Genomic DNA, 23,965 nt, shown 5'->3' with positions numbered 1-23,965 from the left:
ACAACAAGTCCAAGAACTTGGCCATGAACTCTCTTAGAGAGAGCTGGACTCTGTTATTTTAGGAATGAGGTGCCTTTGGCACTCAATCCACTATATACCCAGCAGTATTATCTAGAATTGAATTGTAAAGATCTTCAAATTTTCTGCACTCTGCACAGGCTGATCCATGCTAAATTCAGTGGGAAAATATTCCAGGGTAAATTTAACGTAATCTTTTTGTTTTCATTTTAATTCCAGCATAGGTCACATACAGTGTTACATGAGTTTCAGGTGTACAATATAGGGATTCAACACTTCTATATGTTACTCAGAGCTCATTATTAACATAATCATTTAACTTCATCTATTATTACCTCTGTGGGGAGAGGAACTGCAGGATTTTTAGTAGTAACAGAATCATTATTATTGGTTTGGATGTTGATGTTTCTGGATTTTGCCAATGAGCTGTTGCTACTGGCAAACATGCTGTCCTCCCTCAGCTGAGCTCAATTACACTTTTTATTTACACCGCTTTAGGTGACTTGATACAAGGAAGCATCTGGAAGCTCTTCTCAGTTTTTAAGATGACACTCATCATTGGGTTCATTAAAAATTTCCAATTAGGTAATAATGTGCCCCTGACTTTCTAGACTTAAAAAAAGTTAAAAAACAAAACAAAACAAGAGGTTATGGAAGATCTAATTTGACCTGCTCTAATGGGAAGCAATCATTTTTACAGTTTGAAGTAACAGCATTTAAGAAGTAATAAATGCTAATATTTCACGTTTTTGTGGACTCAAATGATGATTTTAATTGAAAATGTTATTTATATGTTTTGAATAGTAGTAAAATTTTATGAATATGAAGGTTCTATGAAATCCCTCTATAACCTTATTAAGTACTGGCTAGTACTGCAGAGAATTCAGTTTTTTAAAAATACTTTCTCCACACGTGCAAATATTTTCATCACTTCTTTTCCTTTCTCTGTTGCAGCATTTGTCAACCTCAAAGATATTTAGCAGATTTTCTCCTTGCAAACTACCTTTGATAATTCATTCTTTCTTACAAGCTGACACGTTCATCACAGAAAGCTTGTGTTCTCCACTCACTCAAAAACCCATTTATCCCAAAGCGAATTCATGTGACTATCAGTATAGCAGACCTTGGCCATTTTCATTAGGTTAGAAAGATGGTTTTTTTTTGGGGGGGGGAAGTGCAGAGTCAAGCATTTGTGTTAATCACATGACTCCTAAGTTGACAGTTATTGGTATGTTTGAGTTTGAAATAAAAATTTGCATTACTTAGTTTCTGCTTAATAGACTTTCTCATCAGCAAACCCATGAAGATCCCATATTCCTTGTCTGGCTGTACCTCTTATTATATAAGCTCTGGTTTTGACAAGCCTTATCCCAGATGAAAGGTATGTTTTATTTAAACAGACATCCAAGTTAAAAGTGTGCCTCTTTAAATTTTCATCATGCAGGAAAGTAAAGCTTCAGACGTTGGGTGGATGTCCCATAAAAGCAGGTGGGGATAGTCGTGCCACCATCGGACTCACTGGCCCGCCTTTTCTGCTGGAGTTCACACAATGCCGCCTCCCTGCACACGGAGGGAACATTGATGGTGGCCCCCCTCCCTCATTTCCTGGCTGCACAAGAAATGAGTGGCTGTCATGTCTGGTAAGGGGATCCTCTCTGGGGAGCCCTGGGGAGCAGACACCACTGCTGATTCAGGAAGTGACCCTTTTACCTTCTCTGAGGCGGCTAGGCCTCCAGGGTCACAGTGCTGGCTTCTCTCTCAGTCCTGTCCTCGGGCACGCAGTCTTCTATTTGCCCTCTGCCTTCCTACTAAGAGCATATCTGGGCCCAGGAAGGCTAGCGGGCCATCCTCAGAGCCTGCTCCCTTCTGTTGGAACTGGGTGGGGGGAAAAGGCCTGTGGTTCTTGTCTGACAAAGGCTGGGGTGCAGGAACATGAAATGTCCGTGTGTGGGGCGGGGCAGAAGACCCTCTTCAGACCATGTTCCCTGGCCCAGCCCTGGGCAACAGAGTGCCTACTCAGTGGAATGAAATCCTCCTGATTTCCAGTGCTGAGTAGTGAACCTTGTTTGTCTGTCTCACCTTCCACGGCCTGGAGCAGGAGAGAGGGAGAAGCAGGGTTTTAGCACCCTGATTCCCTAACATGTACATGAGTGTGTAAGGATGCTTAGGTAGCTTTTTGGTTTGAGAAAGCCTAGAGGATCTTTTTGCATACCCAAAGGATCGTGGTCCTCATCTGAGTCGGTGTCTGAGATTTAAATCAGTCTTTCCAGTAAGTAACAGGGGTGAGTGGCTACTGTGGCAGCCAAGGAAACATGGAGAAGGCAGGCAGCCAGGAAGATGCATGAGGATGGTGGTAAGCTGCAGTCTGGGGGGAAAAGCCAATGAAGGCATCCCCCAACCCCCTTTGGCGAGGAAGTTTAGGAAGCTTTAACATGTCTCAGCCTCAGTGTCTACAGCTGGGTCCTGATCATCTCCATGCAGTCATCTCCCTGTGTATCTTTCAGCTCTAGAACAGGCTATTACTCAGGACAGCCTTCCTGGTGTGTGGGGTCAGGGAGACGCAGGGAAAGGTCAGCAGAAGGCCAAGCAGGGCAGGGAGAGGAGAGTGGCCATAGAGCTGAGAGCAGTGCCCAGAAACCAGAGCAGGCAGGGAGCACAGCTCCAGCACTGAGTGACCAGGAGCGGATGTGGATGAAGAACACGCACCTGCCAAGCCTCTACTTCCTGCCGAATAACAGAGGAAGGTGGCCTTGGGCCACGGTGGGGGGGTGGAGGGATTACATATGGCTCAATCAGGGGTTACAGGTTATCTGGGAATGAAAAGATACTATGTGTTGTTTAGTGTTTTTATTCATACTTTGTCTTCAGCTTTATCTGGAATGTTCTAACCCTTAAGATGTTACCTTCCATTGCCAGTTAATTCTCCATATGTTCATGTCCCATTATGAAATGAGACTGAATGTGTTTGAGGACAAGGAGTAGATAGAAGGATCTTTGGATCTGCCAGTGCATCCAGCACATGGTGAGTCTTCAACCGATACTATTTGATTGACAGGATACAAAATCCACGATGAACATGGATGGGTATGTATTTTCTTTTTAAATGATGACTTTAACAAATAGTTTCAATCAAGATGTCTGTTAAGAGCCCAGGATCCAGGGCAGGACTGCCTGTGTGTGAAGGTTTGAAGATTGGCTCCACACTTGTGTGACCTTGGGAAGATGACTGAACATCTTTGTGCCTCAGTATTCTGGAAAGTGAGCATCCTATCAGTACCTCCTTTAAGGTATGGTTCTGAGGATTTGTGAATGCATTCAAAGAATTTGGAACAAAAGCCATGCTACATGCTTTCTCTTCCTATCTCATCTGCTTGATACTATGGCACCATCTTGTAATTCCCTAATTTTTTAGGCAAGTCCTTTTGTCTTCATTGCTGAGTGTTGACTCCTCGAACAAGAGCAACTGACCTTCAATCCCCTTGGCTTACTCTCCTTGAAGTATCATCTGGAAGTGCTTGAGGGCTCAAACTGAAGGAACTCCAGCCAGTGTCCCGTTACCCAAGGGCTGAGACATGAGACTGGGTTGCTCGAACCACCTCAGCCACAGATATGAGCCAGAAGTCAGTGGCCCTTAATACTTCAAGTCTAACAGGCCCTATAGAACCCGTCCTTTCCTCCCAAGAAACTGGGGTGTTGGCTCTGGCCCCAGAAGCCAACACCCCGGGATGCGGAAGAGGACCTCCCGAATATGGGAAAGCGATCTTAGAATATTCCTTGTTATTAATTTCTAATTCTGACTTTTGCTAAATATAATTTAATAATATTGTCTAATACATATATAATTTATAAGGAAAGGATATATACCCATTTTAAAGGCATTTTCTCGAACATGTGGGTTCTGACAGAGACAGTTCCTGGGATTGCAGGGTTCGCTAAGGAAGTGTCAGGATTTGAAAAAAAATAAATTAAGTGTAGAAACAGGGAGTAACCTGAGCAGGTACAGGGGAGAGAGAACCTGTGGCTTCATACTTAGGGGTTAGAGAGAGGTGGTTTCTCCCCACCTGTCATCCCATGAGACCATCCATGCACATCTGGAAATTTCCATATTACTGCATAAATCAGATTTCCTCAAAAGTGCCTCAAGTTCAAAAGGGCAGGCTGGGATGGGGTCTTGGACATCCAGATGTCACAACCTCAGCAGCTCTCTGCCAGGGCAGAGATTACTGTTACTGAGAAAACCCAGGCAAACACTTCTTCTTCTCTGACGCACTTAGGGAATGCTGCTGCCTTCCCTCATAGGAAGGATGAACCCCGTGTTCTTTCATTCGGCATGGCGGTCCGCTGACGGCTTAGGGCAAGGGTCGGCAAACTTTTCCAGAAAAGGCCAGAAAGTAAACATGCTCAGCTTTGCCAACCATACGGTCTCTGCTACAACTACTCCTCAGCTGCTACAGCCTGGAAGCAGCTAGAAATGATACGGGACACATGGGTGTGGCTGGATTCCAGTAACTTTATTTATAGACCCCGAAATCTGCATTTCATAGAACTTCTACATATCAGAAAATATTCTCCATCTTTTATCTATAAATCATTTAAAAACGTAATAATTATTTTTAGCTCATGAGCAGTATTCAAATAGGTGGCGAGCTGGATTTGGCCCATATCTAGGGTTTGCAGACCCCAGCTTAGAGAAAACACCAATTTTGTTTTGTTTTTGTTTTAATTGGTTTTTAAAGTGGGAACATCTGCCCCTGTCTTTAACCTGACATAGAAGAATGAAGTATTTTTTTCTTAGTGTAGATAATTTTTTACAAAAGTCCCAGAAGCTTAACAAAAGATAATTCTAAGAGCCTATGAATACAGGCCAGAGAATCAATATAATCCTTTTTGTTGTCAGTTTTTATGCAAATTACATACTGAACATCACTGAGGTTATCTTTGTCTCTTATAAGGGGTGTGTGCAAATAAAACTATCTTAGTTAGTAGTATGTGACCAACTCAACGTTAAAATAGCCCAGCCTCAGACAGGACCGGTTTCTAGCAGGCTGGTGATGAGAGAATTCTGGCAGAAGAATAAATGGGTATTCTTTTGCATCTGAACCAAGATACGTATTATTAACATTGGATGGCATTTATGATGTCAAAAAATAAAAGAAAGCATTTTGTGCCTTTCTTCTTATGATGCAGTAAAATACTGAAATGTACATATCAATAATCAACCATAAAAGCAACTTCGCTGGCCTGGATTTCAAAACGTGTAATTTAGTATCATAATGCAGTTAACAAAATTGCTATGCTCTACTTCGTGGTCTAACTGGAAGTTACCATGGTCTGAAGATGCAGGGAGACGTGTGCCAAGTTCCGGACTAGAGATTCAGTTTTCCCACGCCTGAGGCTCTGTTCGAGGTTAACACGGGTCATTTGAACTGAGGGACAGAGCTTTGCTGTGTGCAAACCAGCAGCATCATATTTTCTAAGTTTACTTAGCAATGGGAGGCTTTATAATAAGTGTAGTTCTCAACATCTTAATTATATCAATTTTGTAGTTAGATGAATGCTCTCTAGCACATTTAATCAGGACATTTGACCAGTTATTTTGCAAATGGCTACATATTCTGGAAAACACTTGCCTTTCTTCGTGCAGCCTGTGGCTGTGTTCATTTAAAAATATATATTTAACCCAGGAGAGTTCTGCGGTTGATTGAATCGTATGCAACTGTCGATATTCGACCTTTAAATATAATTTCATCTGATTCAGCCTGATAGTGTCTATGAAGTAAATTCTCAGTTTGCCCTACAAAACATGCTTCATTTTTAGTAAATACGGTTTCCCCAAGCTTGCCAAATAGGTAGGCTATCATTAAAGAACACTTACCTGCATTAGGCCCATGCCTTTTATGTCCTGTATAGTAACAGTGCTTTGTTGGGAGTGCTTATATTCATTAAATATGTGAATGATGACATACAAAAAATTAGCACTCCTTCTTTCAGTTTGCCTGTTAGACAACATAAACTTACAACCCCCATTAAACTTCTTCCATTTAAAATATCCTCAGGTAGCTAAACGAGTCGTACTTGGTTTCTCTCATTATCATCACAGACGTTCATGATAGAAGCAGGTCATAATGCTTGTGAGCAGAGAGGACACGGACACGGACGGACCTTTCACGGGGTCCCGAGCACCCCCCCCCCCCACTACGGACAGGCCACCGAGGGGCATCTGAATACACACCTGTGCTCGTGCGGTAAGTGCCCGTGTGTGCTGGCGGCAGAGGGTCCCCCTGGCTCTGGCTGAGACTCCTCATAGGGGGCTTCTGATAGACACGGTCCTCATAGATGGGGTCGATGTGGTGCTCTGGGGACTGCAGAGCCCGCAGCTCCGGGCCCAGGTGGCCGTGCTGGCTGCTATACGAGGCCCGGGACCCAGCTGAAAGAAATTAACAGGCGACACTGAGCCCCGATCGACATCCAAACAGAACTTGCTTTATCAAAGCCATATTTGAATTTGTTTTTTTGGTTTTTTTTTTTTTTTTTTTTTGCCCATAAATGTTGAAATCTGCAGAAAATCAAATGAATAACATGAAATGGCAGCAATATGTCAAGCTAATCGGCTTATCGGCATCACCCAGCTGCCTTGCTCAGCTCCCAGACCTGATCTCCCTATAAGGATGATAATGATTCTGAGATAAATCCACCCAGCACAGGGCCAGCGAGACATCGTTTTTCTCGGCCTAACGAACGTGGCTGGCTTCCTCACTAAAGGAATTGGGCAGACAAGTCAGACCTAAAAACCTCTTAGTATCCCAGAGTCCTTGCACCTTAAAGTTTGCAACAGAAATGATTATTTAAAATGATTAGCAAATGAATAAACCATGATGGCAAGCCATCTTGATGTTGTTCCTGAAAAGTGAAGCAGAATTCCTTCTTGTCAGCAGTTTCTTCCTGGACAATGGATGAACTGAAATGTTCGGACTTCCAATGGCCTAAATCCCTGAGATAAGCAGATTTTAAAGAAACAGACGTTCAAGTTACATTTTCTTTTACCCTCCTCCAAACTGAAGCACCTGCACTTAGTTTACCCTCCTCTGAAAAAGGTACAAATGGCTGTCACTAGCTGGTTTAATTTGTAAGTTGAGGCTACGCATCCCCTGCCTAGTAGTATTTGTGAATCCTTATTTGTGTCATTTTGTTGCAGTGTATGGGGAGAGGGGTTGCTTTGAAGCAATGCTGTGGACCAGGAAGCCTCTGCTGACGTGAGCAAAGAGCATTCTGTGAGGGCTAAGAGGCTGGCCTGATTCACAGACAAGAAGACGCTGATTGAGAAGTGGTATTTCACACGAGGTATAGATAGAATCACAGGAGCGGAAGTGCCAGGAGAATCACCTGCACCAAGGCAGCGGGTGGAGGACCCCGAGGGACCAGCGAGGAGAGATGGTTATCTAACGACGGTGAGTGGAGAACACACACAAGAACACAATGCGGCGAACAGCTGATGCTAGGAGAGACCCTTCAGCTAAGTCTTCAATGCTGAGACTCACATGGCATGCTGGGATTTAACTGTCAGCTGTCTCCGAATGGCCCGAATTCGGAGCTCTCCATTCTAGTCTAAAGCAACAAGCCTTTGGGATAACCTGATTTTGGTGGTGTTTGTGGGTAGTTCTCTCTCTGTCTGCTGGTCCAAGGCTCTCCCTGGTGGTCATGCTAGAGCTAAATTCTTCAATGCTCAGTGACTGCCCTGCTTCCTCAGGATCATGTGACCCCAAGGATTTTAATACTCTGACCTAGAATCTCTGAGGAAAAACCCATTCGAAAGTTCTGAAATTGCTGGCAGATAAATCCATTTTACCAATATATTTTACATAGGTTGTTTTCAATTTAAATAAACAAAACAGAGCATTTCTGAATGACTGAGACAGTCATTGGGAATTCTATGAATTCAGCATTAATAAAAATTACTGAATGTTTTGAGGAAAGGGAAGGAATAGAGCAAGCAAGTTCCTTACTTCCCTTTCCTAGTAATTAAATAAGTTCTGATTTAGACAGCATTCAGATGAATGATAGATTCAAAATAACTGTTTTGCATAATTAGGTTCATTGCATCTGATTTATCAAATGCCAACATCACACTGAATATTATCTCATGTTCATATTTTCCAGGAATATATTTAAGTACGGTATGCCTTGAGTTCCTGCTGTCAATTCTTCCTTCTTCTGGAGGCTTTGATAATATTGCCAAAGACTTAAAAGTGTAAAAGCAAGGAGACAGTCATTATATCCAAATCTTATAGAGTTAAATGAGAGTTTTCCATCACTGGTAGATTTAGAGTTGTAACTTTATCACCATTCCTTAACCCTAAGTCTCTAAAAACACCCAAAACAAGCAATAAGAGGACCCGATGATCTTCTGAAGGGTGATGTGATCTGAGGGCCATGTGAAAATCTTCTGTTACAAGCATTAACTGTACATGAGGAAATCTGTCCTAGCACCATGAATCAGACATTAATGACCAAGGGTCCTAGGCAAGGAGCAAGAATCTTAAAGTCTACCTTAGTGTTGCTTTTTAATGGATGATTGCAAAGATCGCAGGAATGAAGTCCAAAAGGGAAAGAAAGATGGAAATGTCCAAGAAGGGGTGTGATCCTTTTTAGAAAGGGATATAGCATAAATTGAACCTACAAATTAAAGCTAACAAACATTTGCTAATCCAGGAGGAAGCCAGCAACAGATCTGCAGGGAGCCTTGACACCAGAGATGATCATGGAGCTGAAAGAGCTTGTCTCATTCCCCCACACCACACCACACCACACCACACCTTCCTTGGGTCAGAGTCCGGCAGGCACCGTTTTCATTCTGACCAGCAATATGAAACATTTATCACTTCTAGACTAATGTGCAAATAAATTTCTACATGCTGAATTTTATATGTGTTGTTTCTATGCACCAGTTAGTCCTTACTAATCAACAGATTCATCGATTCAACACATATTTGCTGGGTGTCTGGGCAACTTCAAGATGTTGAGGACACCAGGGTGCTTAAGACAAATGAGGTCCCTGGCCTTGAAAATAAGTCATCCCATTCAAGTAAGTACAGGGGATAAAGGTACTGAAGAAAAGTGAAGTAGGGTAAGGGGAGAGCAGACAAAGTGCCGGTGGGGGAATACTGTTTTGAAAAGGTGGTCAAGAAAGTTCTTTTTGCTTATCTGGCATTTCGGCAGAAAACTTCATAAGGCCAGAGAAAGAACCATACTGGAGGAAGATCCGTGTGTTTCTCAGAGGAACCAGCAGTATGAGCAAAGGCCCTCTGTAGGAGATTCATTTCATGATATTTATAGAAGTGATTTTATTAGTACCTACTTAATCCATATTGTCTTTAAAAAGAAACACAGCGTATGGACGCTTTATGAGTTCAGACGACAACTGGTTGTAAGAACTGAACAGATTTTCTTTTTAACTCAAAATTTCACAATCCCAGCAACCACATTTTTATCAATGGGAGTTGGAATATTCAATGGAAGATCACACCTAAGAAGCTCATGACTGCAAACCGAAGATTCACCTTCAGATTCTTCCTTCCTTCTTCCCCAAGTATCTGGGGAAAACTCTTTGAAAGGCTGATTCCTGGACACAACCCCGAAAGATTCAGACTTGATCCATCTGAGCAGGGAGAAGCAATTTGTGTTTAACAGGCAACACCTCACCTTGTGATTCTAACTGCAGAGATCACACTGAGAGACCTCTGTCTGAGATAAAATAGGGAGACAGGAGATAGGCATGTTTAAAAGAAAGAGATAAATAGCTAATGTGTTGTGCAACATTCAATTTGTCATTTCTTGCTTTCTTCAAATAATATAATTTACTATCAGATTATGCTGATTACTTTACCAGACAGAATGGAAGAAGTTCATTCTGGTTTTCATTGGGATCCATTTGTGTTCTTTTATTTCTATACTATCTAATTTATGCCCCTTTAATGTGAATTCACTTGCTTTTGCAAAGAAATAAATATTTGCGTGTTTTCATTTGGCTATATTAATACTAGGTTCTTAAGGACATACTGCCATCGACATACTGCCATCGATCTGTTCTCTTCAAATCCGGGAGCCAGCTTCAGACGCTCACCGGCAAAGAAGTGGAAGGAGAAAATGAAGACCTAAATGATGCAAAGGTCAGTTGGCCAGAGCAAACTGACTCAACGTGCGTGTGAACAGGAGACAGAGACAAGTGTTTTCATTTCTGACATAATGAACTGTGTTCAGAAGAAGAGCTATGAACTTCCCGTGCTATGAAGAAAAGTCCAGAGTAAAATCTTTGGCATTCAGGTTTCTTAAAAATTGTGACTTTAGTTCATACATCGATGTTTCTTAGTGAAACTACATCTCAGAAGGGTAGAATAGAACTTCCAAAGAGAACAGTGGTTTCTGGAATGGGAACAGATTTTCCCCTCGCAAATTCCCACTGTACCTTTTCCGTTGCCGAATACTGATTTCGGAGGTCTGATCCCTGCTGATACACTGACATCCCTGAGCAACGTGGCCAGGAGGCTTGGCTCATGCAGGTAGAAACCCTGGGCTCCCTGAGTTTATGGCCTTGGAAGAGTTATTCTGTGGATTTTGAACCTCTTAAAAATTCTGGCTTGATATTTGTCATTATGAAACTCAAGAGGAAAAAATGATACCAACAAATAAGCACTTTTAGAAATAAAAAGTAATTTTGGTTAACAATACCGTATCGTAAGTGTGTGCTAAGTAAATTGCTGAAAGATACAATATTACATCTTTGATCTAAGGAATACCTTGCCATAATGAAGATTTACTTGTTTAATTCTTGGTTTTTGCTTTTGACTCAAATCAAAATTCCAAAACTTACTCCCTACCTCTATGCTAATTCACAAGTTAATTTAAGTATTTAAAGGACCCCCGAAGGACTTCCTATGGATATTGAGTTAAGTCCATGTGCTAAATTTCATTTGCAAATGATCATTAATTCGCTGAATTAGTTTGACATCTTATCTTAAGTTGTTGTAAATGTTAAAATATATGAACACATTTCCTATACAGGCTATGAGCCATATTTCAGACAGACGTTTGGAAGGGAGACTATTAATTCGTACAAATGAATGATAAAATCTGCATTGGAGCTTAATAATTTCAATGTACGAGGGCCATCTGATGATATAAGTTGATTCTGCGAAAAGTCTGTTTTGGAAAGCTTTGGAAAATGCCCTCCTGTTTCATCGACTTCATAAGTCCTAGATTTTCATATATTATGGAAACTTTGCTGCTATCACAAATAAGTTAAACGCTCATGCAGTCTCTGACAAGGTACAAAACACAGGATTTGTTCCTGTCACTCTATGATGAGCTTTCCAATACAACTTAATGTAATTATGAAACCTCACCACACCTTTTACCAAATACTGTAATCTACTGAGACTCCAATACTTTGCGCGGAGAATAACTTAAAAGTGAAAATCACTTGGCCAGGAAGCAGCAATACATGTGCCCATGGGATCTGGTCCCCTATAATAGCAGGTGTCCCTCATTCTTGGATTTTCTCTCTAACCACGAGCATTTCTTCCCAAGCTGTGACAAAAACAGGCTTCTTTTGTCCAATTCCTTTTGTGACAGGCAGGTGTATGGAGAGTAGCGAGACAGCGGTCACGGGGTGTAATGAGTAATATCTGATATCTTCGCCTTCTTAGGATGGCCCGTTTCTGTTTATTTGCAGTCGCGGGTTCTGTGTCTGCCGTGAAGAGGATGGCGTACTAGGGCAAAACTCACACCCAACCCCAAGTTAAAGAAGAGCCTGCGGAAACACACTTGTCTAGGATGGGACCGGTACTAGTGAAACACACTAGCTGAACAGGGTGGTTTGGCACCTGTCCTTGTTGTTGGCTTTTGATTTATTTCAGGGTAGATAAAGAGTAGCTCCAAATGAACTAGCCACGTATTTCAGGGCTTCTCCAAACACCAACGGCATGAGTCCCCCGATTAAAATTTTGGTTCTAACTCAGCAGGTCTGAGGTTCTGCATTTTTATTATAAGTTCTCTGGCAACGCTGGGGTTGCTGGTCTGCAGACCACCCTTCGAGAAGCCAGGGCGTACTGGTTTAGCTACGGACACGTATCTTGGTGGCTAGAGGACTTCAACTGTGGCATCCTTCTGGAGACAGACATATGGATTCCTTATTCTCTCCCTGCCTTATGAAGCAAGCATGAGTGCCTCAGCACAGGTGCAGGCTGAAGGTGTAGTCAGATGCTGATGGGGCCTCAGTGGGCACCCTGGAACCTGGCTTCCGAGCATGGCTGTGCTGGCCACCACGTACGGGCATCGCACCGGCTGCCTTGGGTTGCCTTGGCCTAGGGGTCAGGCTTCCCCACGTGGACTGCCGCAGAGTGACTGATCTTGGCTCTAGGTGGCCAAGGCCCAGATCCTAAGGGACCTGTAAAAGCCTTTGTGAGCAGGCTAGCTTCTTAGGGGAAAAAAACGCATCTTTCCTGTAGAGGGCAGACGTTTTGGATCTGGGTGGACTGGAATGTGTTTGCTGCTATTGTTAGGCTTCCTGATGGGTTCTGGGGAAGCACGGGTCTACGGTCCCTGCACTGCCACAGTGCACACCTATGCAAGGGTTCTGCTCGGGGCTTCTCAACCCTGGGAGGACATACGCGGCGTTCACCTGGAAGCCTTTTTAACAGTACTGAGGCTGGGGATCCACTCCAGACTACTGAATTAGGACCTGAGTGGATGGGCCCAGGGGACGGAAGAGCTCAAACACTCCCCAGGTGTCTCTAAAAAGGGATCTAGGTCTAGCTGGTAGATCTGGGGCCAGATTTGGGGTCTTGAGGAGTGCATGTCAAGGTGTGGTTCTCAGCAGAACACCTAAGCCTGGAGATTTAAAACATTCATAGACATATCCATTCTTGAATGGGGGGGGGAGGGAGTAATTCCTCTTGGAGGAAGGTGCAGTTTCTGAACTTTGCAGGAAGGCAGCAGTACCTTTGAGAACAGGAGGGGTATACAAGACAGTTGGTGTTCCAGCGGGGGAATGCACTGCAGTTAACCTCCTGGTGGGAAATACCCCCCCTCCAAGTTCACAGACCGTAGACAGCATAGACTGCAGGGCATTTCCTGCCTCTCCCATTCCTCTCGCTTCTGTGGGTCTCCAGAAAATGTCTTTGGGTTGGATGCAGTGTGATTTCCGGGAAGGGACATTGGGGCTGGAGGTTGCCTGATTTTCTATCTCAGGTGAGGCTGGGGTCCTTGCAGTAACAATCACATGTCCTGTGAACACTCAGGAATCTTTCTGAAAATAACTTCACTGTAACCACAACCGTCCAAATAAGAGACAGTCCCGAAGAAGCTGACAGAATGACTCCCAGAAACACTTGGTCCGGACACCTCACGTCCTTCTCAGCTGACACAGAGCAGATAAGAAATTAGCAGGGGTGAATTGTGAATTGTAATATCTTTGTACAGAAGGGTGACATAATTTGACTTCAGACTTGTAATTAAAGTCTTCTGACATTAACTTGTAAACAAGTTTAATCTGTGAATGTTAATTTTACCCAGGAGGGGTCTCCTGTTTAAAATTTGCGTCTAACCCCATCTCCGCCCTGAGAGCAGGTTTTGGCAGCCGTGTTCTGGGTGGAACGGACCAGGAGCCAGGCTCACCACTATCTATTGTCCTAATTAACTAGTGATGCAGAGCAATCTATGATTTTGTGCTTTATTAATTAGTCACTTACCAGAGTTTTTAATGGCCAGTCTCATATTCACATAGATACTCTTCTCTATCAACAAGGCAGATAAAATTCAATGAGTGTCATTATATTTCTCGACAGCTGCTTCTCAATACCCCATCAGTGCAATACACGAATAGTACATCTGTGGTCTGGCTTCAGGACCTAATTACTATGGATAATTATGGATATTTCCATGGAAAGAAGCCAGGACAAGGTGCTCCTGGCCCATCTTTTTTTGTTGAGATGCAAAGCAGGACAGACAAATTTTGGCTTCAAAAGACCCAAAGTCTTGAGGACTGAAGCTGAGTTTTCATTTTTTGCTGTATGTGTCCATCGAAGGGCACCAGAATTCTCAATGTACAGACAAGGAGAAAGGCTTTATCAGACAAAAGTGGGCTTAAGGAGTTTTCTTCACTAAGTGGTTTAAATATTTTGCAATATACATGAACTAAGATGTTTTGCATCTCAGCATCTCAAACACAGGTCTTTTTTTTTTTTTAATCAGATTGTATTAGCTATACCATAGATAGGCTGTACAAATTCCTTTCCAGAAATTATTTAGCTTTTATAATGCAAAGTTAAAATGTATTTTCCCTGTATCATTCTCCCACTCCTTTATATATCTTACTAACACCCACAGAGAGGCTCTGTTGATAATTTCAGAAGAAGATAGCATTGATTTTCAACATAACTTATGGGGGGGAATGCAAGTAAACTGCTTCACAGATTACTCATGCTCTACATTTACATTTTATAAATTCCTTCTATCAACACTTTATTAAATTTCCATCATTTTACTCGACATAATATTTGGCATGTAAAAAAAGAGTCTGAGAAGAGACATTATGTTGTGTAATAAACAGTTTTGAGGAGGATTAAAATTTTTCCTTGATTCTTTTCTGGTTAAAGGCTTTAAAGAAGTGTATTTGTGTGTTTTAGAATCCAATTAGTAACTACGTTATATCTGCATAATTATCACTGGAATACCAGTTACATTTATTAAAACATTAATCCTCTCATACAAAGCACCTCTGACGAGACCTATGCATACTTATAATTCCCCCACCCCATTTTTCATCCATTCTCTGTATCCAAAGAAGTTACTACTAAACCACCAATTCGTATGGCTCGGTAGTGATGTAGGTAATGCTTTTCCAGTACAGAAATCAATCTGTGTTGACTCGTTCAGTGCAAAACAAATACTACATATTTGCTAGAGGGCTGTCAAGGTGACAGGGGCTGTTTGTGGTCATGTCAACAATGACCAACTAATTGGCTCAGCCATGGAGGGGACTGTAGCATTATATGCTTCTAAGCAGCCAAGTGTAAAGACCTGACTGAGTACCCCTGTGTGTGTGTGTGTGTGTGTGTGTGTGTGTGTGTGTGTGTGTGTGTCTTTTCTTCATTCTAAAGAGAAATGTATATAGACTTCCCTTTTCTGCATCAATTATTAAAGGGAAGCCTATCTTAATAAGGGAGATTTTGACTTTATTGCACTGTCAGTCCATTCTAGGGGAGCTCAAAGACTGAAGTCAGGAAATGCAGACATCATTTGAGGTTCAGTATGAGCATGGGACCTCTGCGACAGCATAGCACCTGTGTGCCCAGGCACCATCTAGGAAGCCCAACAGGAGAAATCAATGCTATTAGATCTATTTGAAGATGTTTACATAGCAAGCTGAAATTTGAGGGACCACTAAAGTCCACTCAGCCAAAATAATTAATGGTTTTCTTTGGGTTCCCTTTGCTGCCATGTCCCTACCTGCAGGATCCTGGGCAGATCCTCAGTATACAGACCCCACAGAATAGGCATTATCTGTTTTTTATGCTCTCTTCTCTAGAACTACACACAAAGAACTGCCAGCTCTATAGGTAAGCCTGAGACATTCCACGGACTGCTGTCCATGCCTCTGTGAATGCTGCAAGCCCAGCCTAAAAAAATACAGGAAGCCACTTTCTAAAGAACTGGGAAACTGAGAGGTGAGGAAGCAGACACTTTATCTTACAGATGTTCAATATGCATTGAAACTCAGAGGTGAGGAAGCAGACACTTTATCTTACAGATGTTCAACATGCATTGAACTGAGTCTTTCTGGCAGCTACTGGTAAGTTTTTAATGGTTCACTCATTCCGAGGAGAACCTGCTCTCTCTCTCTCTGTGTTCCTCTCTCTATGCTAAGGATGATTTCCGGTTATCAATGGGATGTAACACTTGCACCCGTAACTAGCTCTACAGAGGTCAGTCGGAAATATCTGTTGAAGGGTTCCTGGCTGGCTCAGTCAGTAGCGCATGAGGCTCTTGATCTTGGGGTTGTTAAGTTCGAGCCCCATGTTGGGTGTAGAGATTACTTAAAACTAAAATCTTGAAAAATGTAGTTGTTGAATACCTACTAGAAGAGGCTTGGTGAGGAGTTCTGAAATATGCAGGGGTCTCATTAGATTCCTTCAGGGAGCCCATATGCCTGCTATTCAAGGGCTCTGCCTGGATTGCAAGATAATTCAAGATATTTTCTGCATATATATATATGTATATATAAAATACATACATACATATTACACGTATACATATGTATACAAGTGTATGTATAGTAATTTTTGTCATTTATAATATGTAAGACACAATAATCAAAAACTGTATGTATTATAACATATATATATATGAAGTAAATATATAGCAAATTTTTTAAAACTACAAAACGCACCTTGGTTAAATACAGTGGCAGGAGGGATTTTGATGTGGCCTTGGTTGCAAATTGACTGCATTTTGAGAGATTTTAAGTTACTAATTATTTAAGGTTATTTGTACATCTACTAAAATAGTTGGTTTCCACATAATCCCTGTTGCTTAGATAACAAGAAAATAAATATTTAAAAGCATCATATTTATGAAGCTGTCAGTGAACAATCACCGCTGAGCTGATGCTCACAAGTAAAGTGAGTGGCCAGCACAAAGGCCCATTTGCTCAAATTAATCAACACCTGTGACCTAAAAGGAGTAATCAGTAAAAACCAACCCAGGAATATTTTACCTCCAATGCCCTGCCTGAGGAGCAGGGGAAACCCACACCCCCGGTCGGACATCAGCCAGGCTTTCCCCACTGCTGAGTGCTGGGGACCCAGCCAGGAAAATACAGTCGGCATGGCCAATAGCCCAGAAACGCAAGCATGAATGGTACACCTGTAGTCTGGCTTCTAGACCCAATTCCTGTGTGTGTGCATCTCCACGTCTTTCCTCGCATTCTGTCATTTCCTTCCCTGATGGCATATTACAGCTAAAAGCAGTTTCCCGGTAAACACCTGTTTCTCCTTGCCACCTATCCGATCTGCAGCACTGAGGAACCAAAACGGATTCTCAGGGTTCAGGACCAGCAAAACATCTGGCTGCACATGACCCCTGGTTCTCAAAGAGGGGAAAGACAATTGCCCGTGAGTTGGTTCATTTAGGGAGCGGAGTGGGGAGCAGAACTGGTCCCATTTTAATCCACTTCTCTTCAAACTTCCCGCACACCCTCACCCTACCTCCAAGCAACGTCTCAAATATTCACGTGCAGGCTTCTGGGATCCTCGACCCCAAGCGAAAGGAAGCTTACAGGGCCTTCCAGAGAATTTATGCTTTCAAAAAATGTCTCATGACCCCTTACTTAAAAAAAAAAAGTGAGGAACGCCTGGGTGGCTCAATCAGTGAAGCGTCTGCCTTTGGCTCAGGTCATGATCTCAGGGTCCTGGGATCAAGCAGGGAGCCTGCTCCTCCCTCTGCCCCTCCCTCTGCTCGGGCTCTCTCTCTCTCAAATAAATGAAGTTTTTTCTGTGGAAAGAGCTGAGATGCCCTTCAACAGATGAATGGATAAAGATGAGGTCCATATATACAAAGGAATATTACTCAGCCATCAGAAAGGATGAATACCCAACTTTTACATCAACATGGATGGGACTGGAGGAGATTATGCTAAGTGAAATAAGTCAAGCAGTTATCATATGGTTTCACTTATTTGTAGAACATAAGGAATAGTATGGAGGACATTAGGAGAAGGAAGGGAAAAATGAAGGGGGGGGATCGGAGGGAGAGATGAACTGTGAGAGATGATGGACTCTGAGAAACAAACTGAGGGTTTTAGAGGGGAGGGGGGTGGGGGGATGGGTTAGCCCGGTGATGGGTATTAAGGAGGGCATGTATTTCATGGAGCGCTGGGTGTTATACGCAAACAATGAATCATGGAACACTACATCAAAAACTAATGATGTACTGTATGGTGACTAACATAACATAATAAAATAAAATTAAAAAATAAAGTTTTTTAAATAATAATAAAATTTTATTTCAAAAAGTGGGATGGGGCGCCTGGGTGTCTCAGTCATTAAGCATCTGCCTTCGGCTCAGGTCATGATCCCAGGGTCCTGGGATCACGCCCCACATCAGGCTCCCTGCTCCGTGGGAAGCCTCTTCTCCCTCTCCTGCTCCCCCTGCTTGTGTTCCCTCTCTGTCAAATAAATGAATAAAATCTTTAAAAAAAAGTGGGATAAAGAAATCCTTCTCAGCAAAGCTGTTACTAGCTCCCCAGTGCCTCCCCAATGTGGTCATACCTCCTCAGAGTGAATTCAGGAGAGCAGACCCTGGATAATGTGCAATCAGCATGCCTCAGTGCCCCAAGCTTGTCCTTAAAGCCACCAGGACTCATGGCACCCCTGGGCGGCTAATTCATAACTAATATGGAACCCGACCCTCCCAAGCTATACACCTCTTCTCCTGTTTGCACCTGTCACCGGAGTGTTTTGTTAAACCCAACCTCAAATGCTGCCTCCACCAAGAACTCTTTCCTGATCTTCCCATCTGGATGTGCCTTCCCGTTTGGGATGATCCAGACCTTGGGCCTCTCTCATAGCACATATCACAACTACATAGTATTATAAGCCACTTGGGAACTAATGTCACGCCCACCCTCCTTCCAGTCCAACAAGACCCCTGGAGTTATCACTGCCATCTTATTTACATCTGGCATTCCAGCAGAGCTTGGTTGATGCCATGATTCTGCACGGTAACAAAAGTTCTAATTCACTGAGCCCGTTTAAGGTGGGCATGGTAATAGAAAATGGATAGGAAGGATCTCCATCTTATATGATCTTTGTAATGTCTTGTATAATTGTCACAGTATTGTTATCCCCACTACAGGATACACAATCTCAGAGAAGGCCCATTTTGTTCCCCAAACAGGCCAAGCATGATTTCACCTCAGGGTCTTTCCGCTGGCTGGTCCCTCTGCCTGGGTCATTCTTCCCCAGATAGGCACATGGCTTCCTACCTCCTTGCTTCAAGTGTTTGCTTAGTAAACACCCTATCTATGGAGATAGGAGAGTTTCCTGGCTGCCCCACCCTCTGACATCCCTACTCTTTCTCCCCACGGCTCTTCTTACTATAGAATATCCTACCCGTATTAGACCATACCTCCAAGAGGACAGGGGCTTTGGCCTCTATTGTTTACAGGTATGTGTCCACCACCTAGAAGAACACCCAGCACAGAACAGGTGCTCAGTGAAGACTTGTTGAGTAGAACTCAACTGCCTAAGGTAACTGAGCAAGTAACTGATGGAACCAACCAATAACAGATGCACCCACACCTGTCTGACCTCAACCATTTTCTTAAACATTGCCTTCTGTATTTGTGGAACCCAAAGCAATGTAAGAACAATTCTTTTTTCCTCAGCTACAATTAAGCTCATTATTCTTAACTCATTCTTTTACTTCTTCAGCCCTTAGATATTAAAATTACCCAGACTCCTGGGGACTTAGGCCAACATTCACGTCTGTCACCATTTATGTGGTGGGTCCCACCTTTCTTTGTTTGCTAGCTTACTGTCCAGCTATCTTTTTTCCCCCCGAGACTTCTCTGCACCATCCTGCTGGTCAGTATACACTGTTTCCTGGGTACCATGTTTTCCTCCTGTTTTATGCCCTTACTCACCTGGGACACATCCACTGAGTGCTGTAACCTAGGAAAGGGGGTGTAGGAAATCCATTTTATCAGAACTAGCAAGACTGAAGATATTTGATTCTGCCTTTATATGGATAATTTGGCTAGGTATAGATTTAGGTTAAAAATAACTTTCCCGGGGCACCTGGGTGGCTCAGTTGTTAAGCGTCTGCCTTCGGCTCAGGTCATGACCTCAGGGTCCTGGGATCGAGCTCTGCATCGGGCTCCTTGCTCCGCGGGAAGCCTGCGTCTCCCTCTCCCACTCCCCCTGCTTGTGTTCCCTCTCTGGCTGTTTCTCTTTCTGTCAAATAAATAAAATCTTAAAAAAAAAAAACAAAAAACTTTCCCCCAGAACTTTAAGCACATCAGCTGATTGTTCGTCCCCCTCCCCTGCCCCCGGTATTGCTACTGCAAATCAGGAGGCATCTGTTTTATTTATCTCCAGTGGCCTGAGGGTCTTTATGTTGGTGCTTTGAAATTTCAGGGTGAGGAATGGGGACATGTCCTATTCTGAGCATGGGGCATTTCCTATGAAGGTACAAGTCCTTCAGCCCTGAGGAATTGTAGTATTACTTCTTTGGTAGCTTGCTTCCCTCCATTCTCTTTCTTGGACTCCGAAAATGTGTTAAATCTCTTGGATGTATCTTGTATGCATTATTATTGCATTACTCTCAGAGTTTCTCTCTCCTTCCTTATACGGCTACCATCTGAGTACTCGATTTCCTTGACTACTTCCCACTCGTTCTATCAGATTTTTTATTTGGGTAGTGATAGTTTTACAGCCTATAAAGATTTTCCTGTTCTTTGATCCTCTCATGTATCACGCAGTTCTTATTTAATAAACACAAGATCTTCTTAAATCCTTCTCAGTACTGATTCTAAAGTTTTTCCTTGTTTCCTTTAATCTCTTTTATTCTGTACATTATGTGTTTCTTCTGAGAGACAGTTCATTTTTCTATTTTTTTTCATGCCACTAATTCTCCCCAATTCCTCAGTAATCCCTACTAATTTATCATATTTGAGAAAGAAAAACCTGGCATTCGTTTCTCCCACTACAACATAAATGGAAGTATTTCCCACTAAATAACCCTCAGTTAGAATTTATGACGGTGAGGGTAGGGCATATGCGCTGGCATTCTTCCTCGAGAATGAGAGGGTGAAGGGCAGCCTAGCCCTGTTCCAGCATACCACCCACATGCCTGTGTGATACAAATTTTGTCCAGGCCACCGGCAGCCAAACCAGAGTCTAACTTTCTCAGCTTGTCCAGTTTCTTCAGGAGACCACTCCTGCTCTTCACCTTGGAGTAAGCACAGGCCACAGGGTCGCCATCTTGGTAGCCAAGAGGGTATGTGAGTGGGAGGAAGAAGCTGACTTGAAGTTGTGCCAAGCACTGACTTCCAAAGAATCCCTCCGTCTTTAGCCCCATTTCTCTCCCCAGACCCCAGCTCAACCCTGATAACTGAGCCTGTCCAAGAATTCATCGAAGACTGCCAGTCCACCTCCGCCATGCTGACAGAACAGATTCTTGGGAGAAAATTCTATGTTTTAATTGCTCATCACTCCTATCTATTTTGCTTTCTAGAAAATTCATGGCTTGTTTTTGATGAGACCCACCTGCTGGCCTCTGTGTTCTTGTCTCTTTTATGGCTCACCCGTTGTAATTCTGTACTTTATTTTTCTGAGGATCTGGAGAGAGGGGAGGCAAATGCATGGACAGAGTATGCCATCTTGAACCATTGTCTAAGACACATTCTCATATTTTTAACGTATATTTTCCTAGTTAAATTAAAGCATGATTGAAATATAAGTGTCGGTGATACTGGAAAGGCTTTGATAGAATTCTACGCAAAGTTTTCACTTTCCTACAAAGGTACAAAAAAGACCTGTTTGCCCCATTTTAACTAGCAAGGCTGCCATGCGGTAGGAAGGGAAGGGGAGGTATTAGTTTCTGTGGATCAACACAAAAGACATCAGGTAGGCCTTTTGGGCCACCTAGCATTCCAAACATTTAGTTCCAGACCCAGCCACTGACTTACTGTAATGGGATGTTACATTGACAGTCTCCCGGATGTGAGTTTGGCATGGACATAGACAAAGGATGTCTGGTCACCATTTCTGTGCATCTTGGGCTCTGGGAAGATGGAGGCAGGGGTCACCAAGGACAAAGGAAGTTTGCTGAAGACATTTTAGTCTCTGTGCTCTTGGAGGGAAAGCCTGGAGATGGTGGGCTTCCATGGGACCACTTGGACTTGAGTCCCCTGCTTGTAAGATGAGGGTCCAGAATTCTAGAGGCCAAATGGCTGACAGAACAATCACTTTGTTGGTGGAAGTAGGGGAGGGACATTGGGTGCAGGATGCCAGAATGCAGCACGCAGGAGAGAGACTCTATTATATGCTGATCTAGAACATAGCCTGGACCGGGACTGAGTGCTGAGAGCAAGAGCTTCTGAGGAAGAGGCTGGACCTGAGAGGCGTGGCCAGCAGGGAATGCCATGGAACTTCAGAGGCTGGGGAGGAGACCCCAGGGAGGCCTAGCTCCAAAACGCTACCCGGAAATGTTGGTTGAAAAATCAGCCTTCACTGCCTTTGAAAGAAGATTAAAGTGTTGATTGATATCACAGGCTGATCACATTCGAATTAGTGAATCTGAACTAGAAATTTTTGCTTTACTTAAGGGTGAGCAGAAGGTTCACAAAAACTGATTGAGTGTCCACTGGCAGGGGAAGATCACCTTCGGGAAAGGCGATTGAAAGGAACAGCAGCAGCCAATGGACAGATGTCGTGTTGCATTCAGCCCACATCCCCAGTGTTGTGTGTTACACAAACTCGCTCATTATTCGAGTAGAGTTCATGTTTCCTTTGAGAACCCGACAGTGGAGGCTGCAAAGCTTTTATATGGCATTAGGTGGGGCTTCTTTCTTTCTTATAACAGGTGCACCTGGAATCATTAAAAAGTCAAAGAATGGAGTTGAAATCACCAAATATGTGGAATTGGGGATTTCTAGTATGTGATACACTCTAAATACTGAGTTTAAGTCCACTTGGCAGCGGTTAAAGAGGAACATGCCTTGACAAAATTCTTGTCCATATGAAGCCAATTTTGGCTGTAACTATTGGTTAAGAATCTGCCTTTAATTCATTTCATTTTTGCCTCAAAATAAGCTTCTGATGTTTGACTTAACTTTAATACCTATTTACAACTCAGATTTCTCCTCTTAATAGGATTAATTTTGCTCTAAAGCAGAAAATGGAAGGATCATGCTGTTCCCTTTACAAAAGTGAATAAAAAATAGGTACTGGTAAAGTCATATTCAATAGGATTACTGACACATTTTTGAGATATTTTTGCTTCTTCAAAATCACTAGTTACTTAAATAAATTAAAAACTGGGACTGTATTTCTATATTCTTGGTGTTTTTCTTCATTAACAAAAAATATACTGCCTCTGTCCCAATACCACGTACGTTTAAGAGGATAGAGAAGCTGGATTCAAAGTGATCTCGGTTCAAATCACATCCCCTTCACTTAGCCAAGTAACTCTGGGCAAGTAACTTCTCACCGAGAAGCCTCAGTTTCCAAATCTGTAGGATGCGGCAAAAATCACACCTACCTCGTTAAGTTGTTGGAAACTACATGAGATACAGTTGGCAAAGTGTCTGGCACAATGCCTGGCATATAGCAAATGCTTTATACTGCAGTACGGGGTTCTTTAAAACTTAATTTTATTCATCATGCACAAAATGAATAAATTTAACTTTTAAACTATCAAAAAGAAAAAAAATAAGCAACCTATTTGTCAAGAGAAAACCTAAGAACTAGTTATGCCGTTTATTTAGCTTTCTTCCTCTACCAGGTATAAGTTATGATTGTCACATTCCAAAACAAGTGTGTGTGGGGAGGTGGGGGGCAGGGGGAGTTTTGACAACTAGCCCTGGGAGCAGGGATGGGCTATTCTAGTGCTTTCCCAAGTGTCTCCCTGCCTGCTCCTTCTTGTAAATCTATCCTCCACTCAGTCCCCGGAATGGAGTTTTTAACGTGCAAATAGGTTTACGTCAGCTGTCTAAGGGAAGGACGAAATTACATGCCCCTTACTACTCATCTCTTCTACTCTCTACTCTCCCCCTCCCCCTACCACGTCTCCCATCCATTTCTGGCTCAGGAAACCCTGACCCGCTGGCACTCTCTACCCATCATGCTCCCTACCCCTCACTCCCCACCTTCTTTACTCTTGGACTTGG

General features: G+C 42.9%; 1 protein-coding gene across 2 annotated transcripts in view; it reads right to left on the bottom strand.

Annotated features, from left to right (window-relative positions):
* The window catches only part of CTNND2 (catenin delta 2), a 564,215-nt gene that overhangs the window by 349,195 nt on the left and 191,055 nt on the right, over positions 1-23,965 (bottom strand). Inside the window, exon 6 of one of the 2 annotated variants that reach the window (XM_088023533.1) lies at positions 6,251-6,445. In XM_088023533.1, the coding sequence (XP_087879659.1) occupies positions 6,251-6,445 (195 nt within the window). Of the gene's footprint in view, positions 1-6,250; positions 6,446-23,965 lie in introns of those variants that run through there. The other variant, XM_088023534.1, reaches the window with a different exon arrangement.

This window comes from Eumetopias jubatus, unplaced genomic scaffold (assembly GCF_037043125.1).
Source record: "Eumetopias jubatus isolate StellerSeaLion01/CBP00866 unplaced genomic scaffold, mEumJub1_p1.0 scaffold_5, whole genome shotgun sequence".
NCBI lineage: Eukaryota > Metazoa > Chordata > Mammalia > Carnivora > Otariidae > Eumetopias > Eumetopias jubatus.
This window is presented reverse-complemented; position numbering and strand designations above follow the sequence as displayed.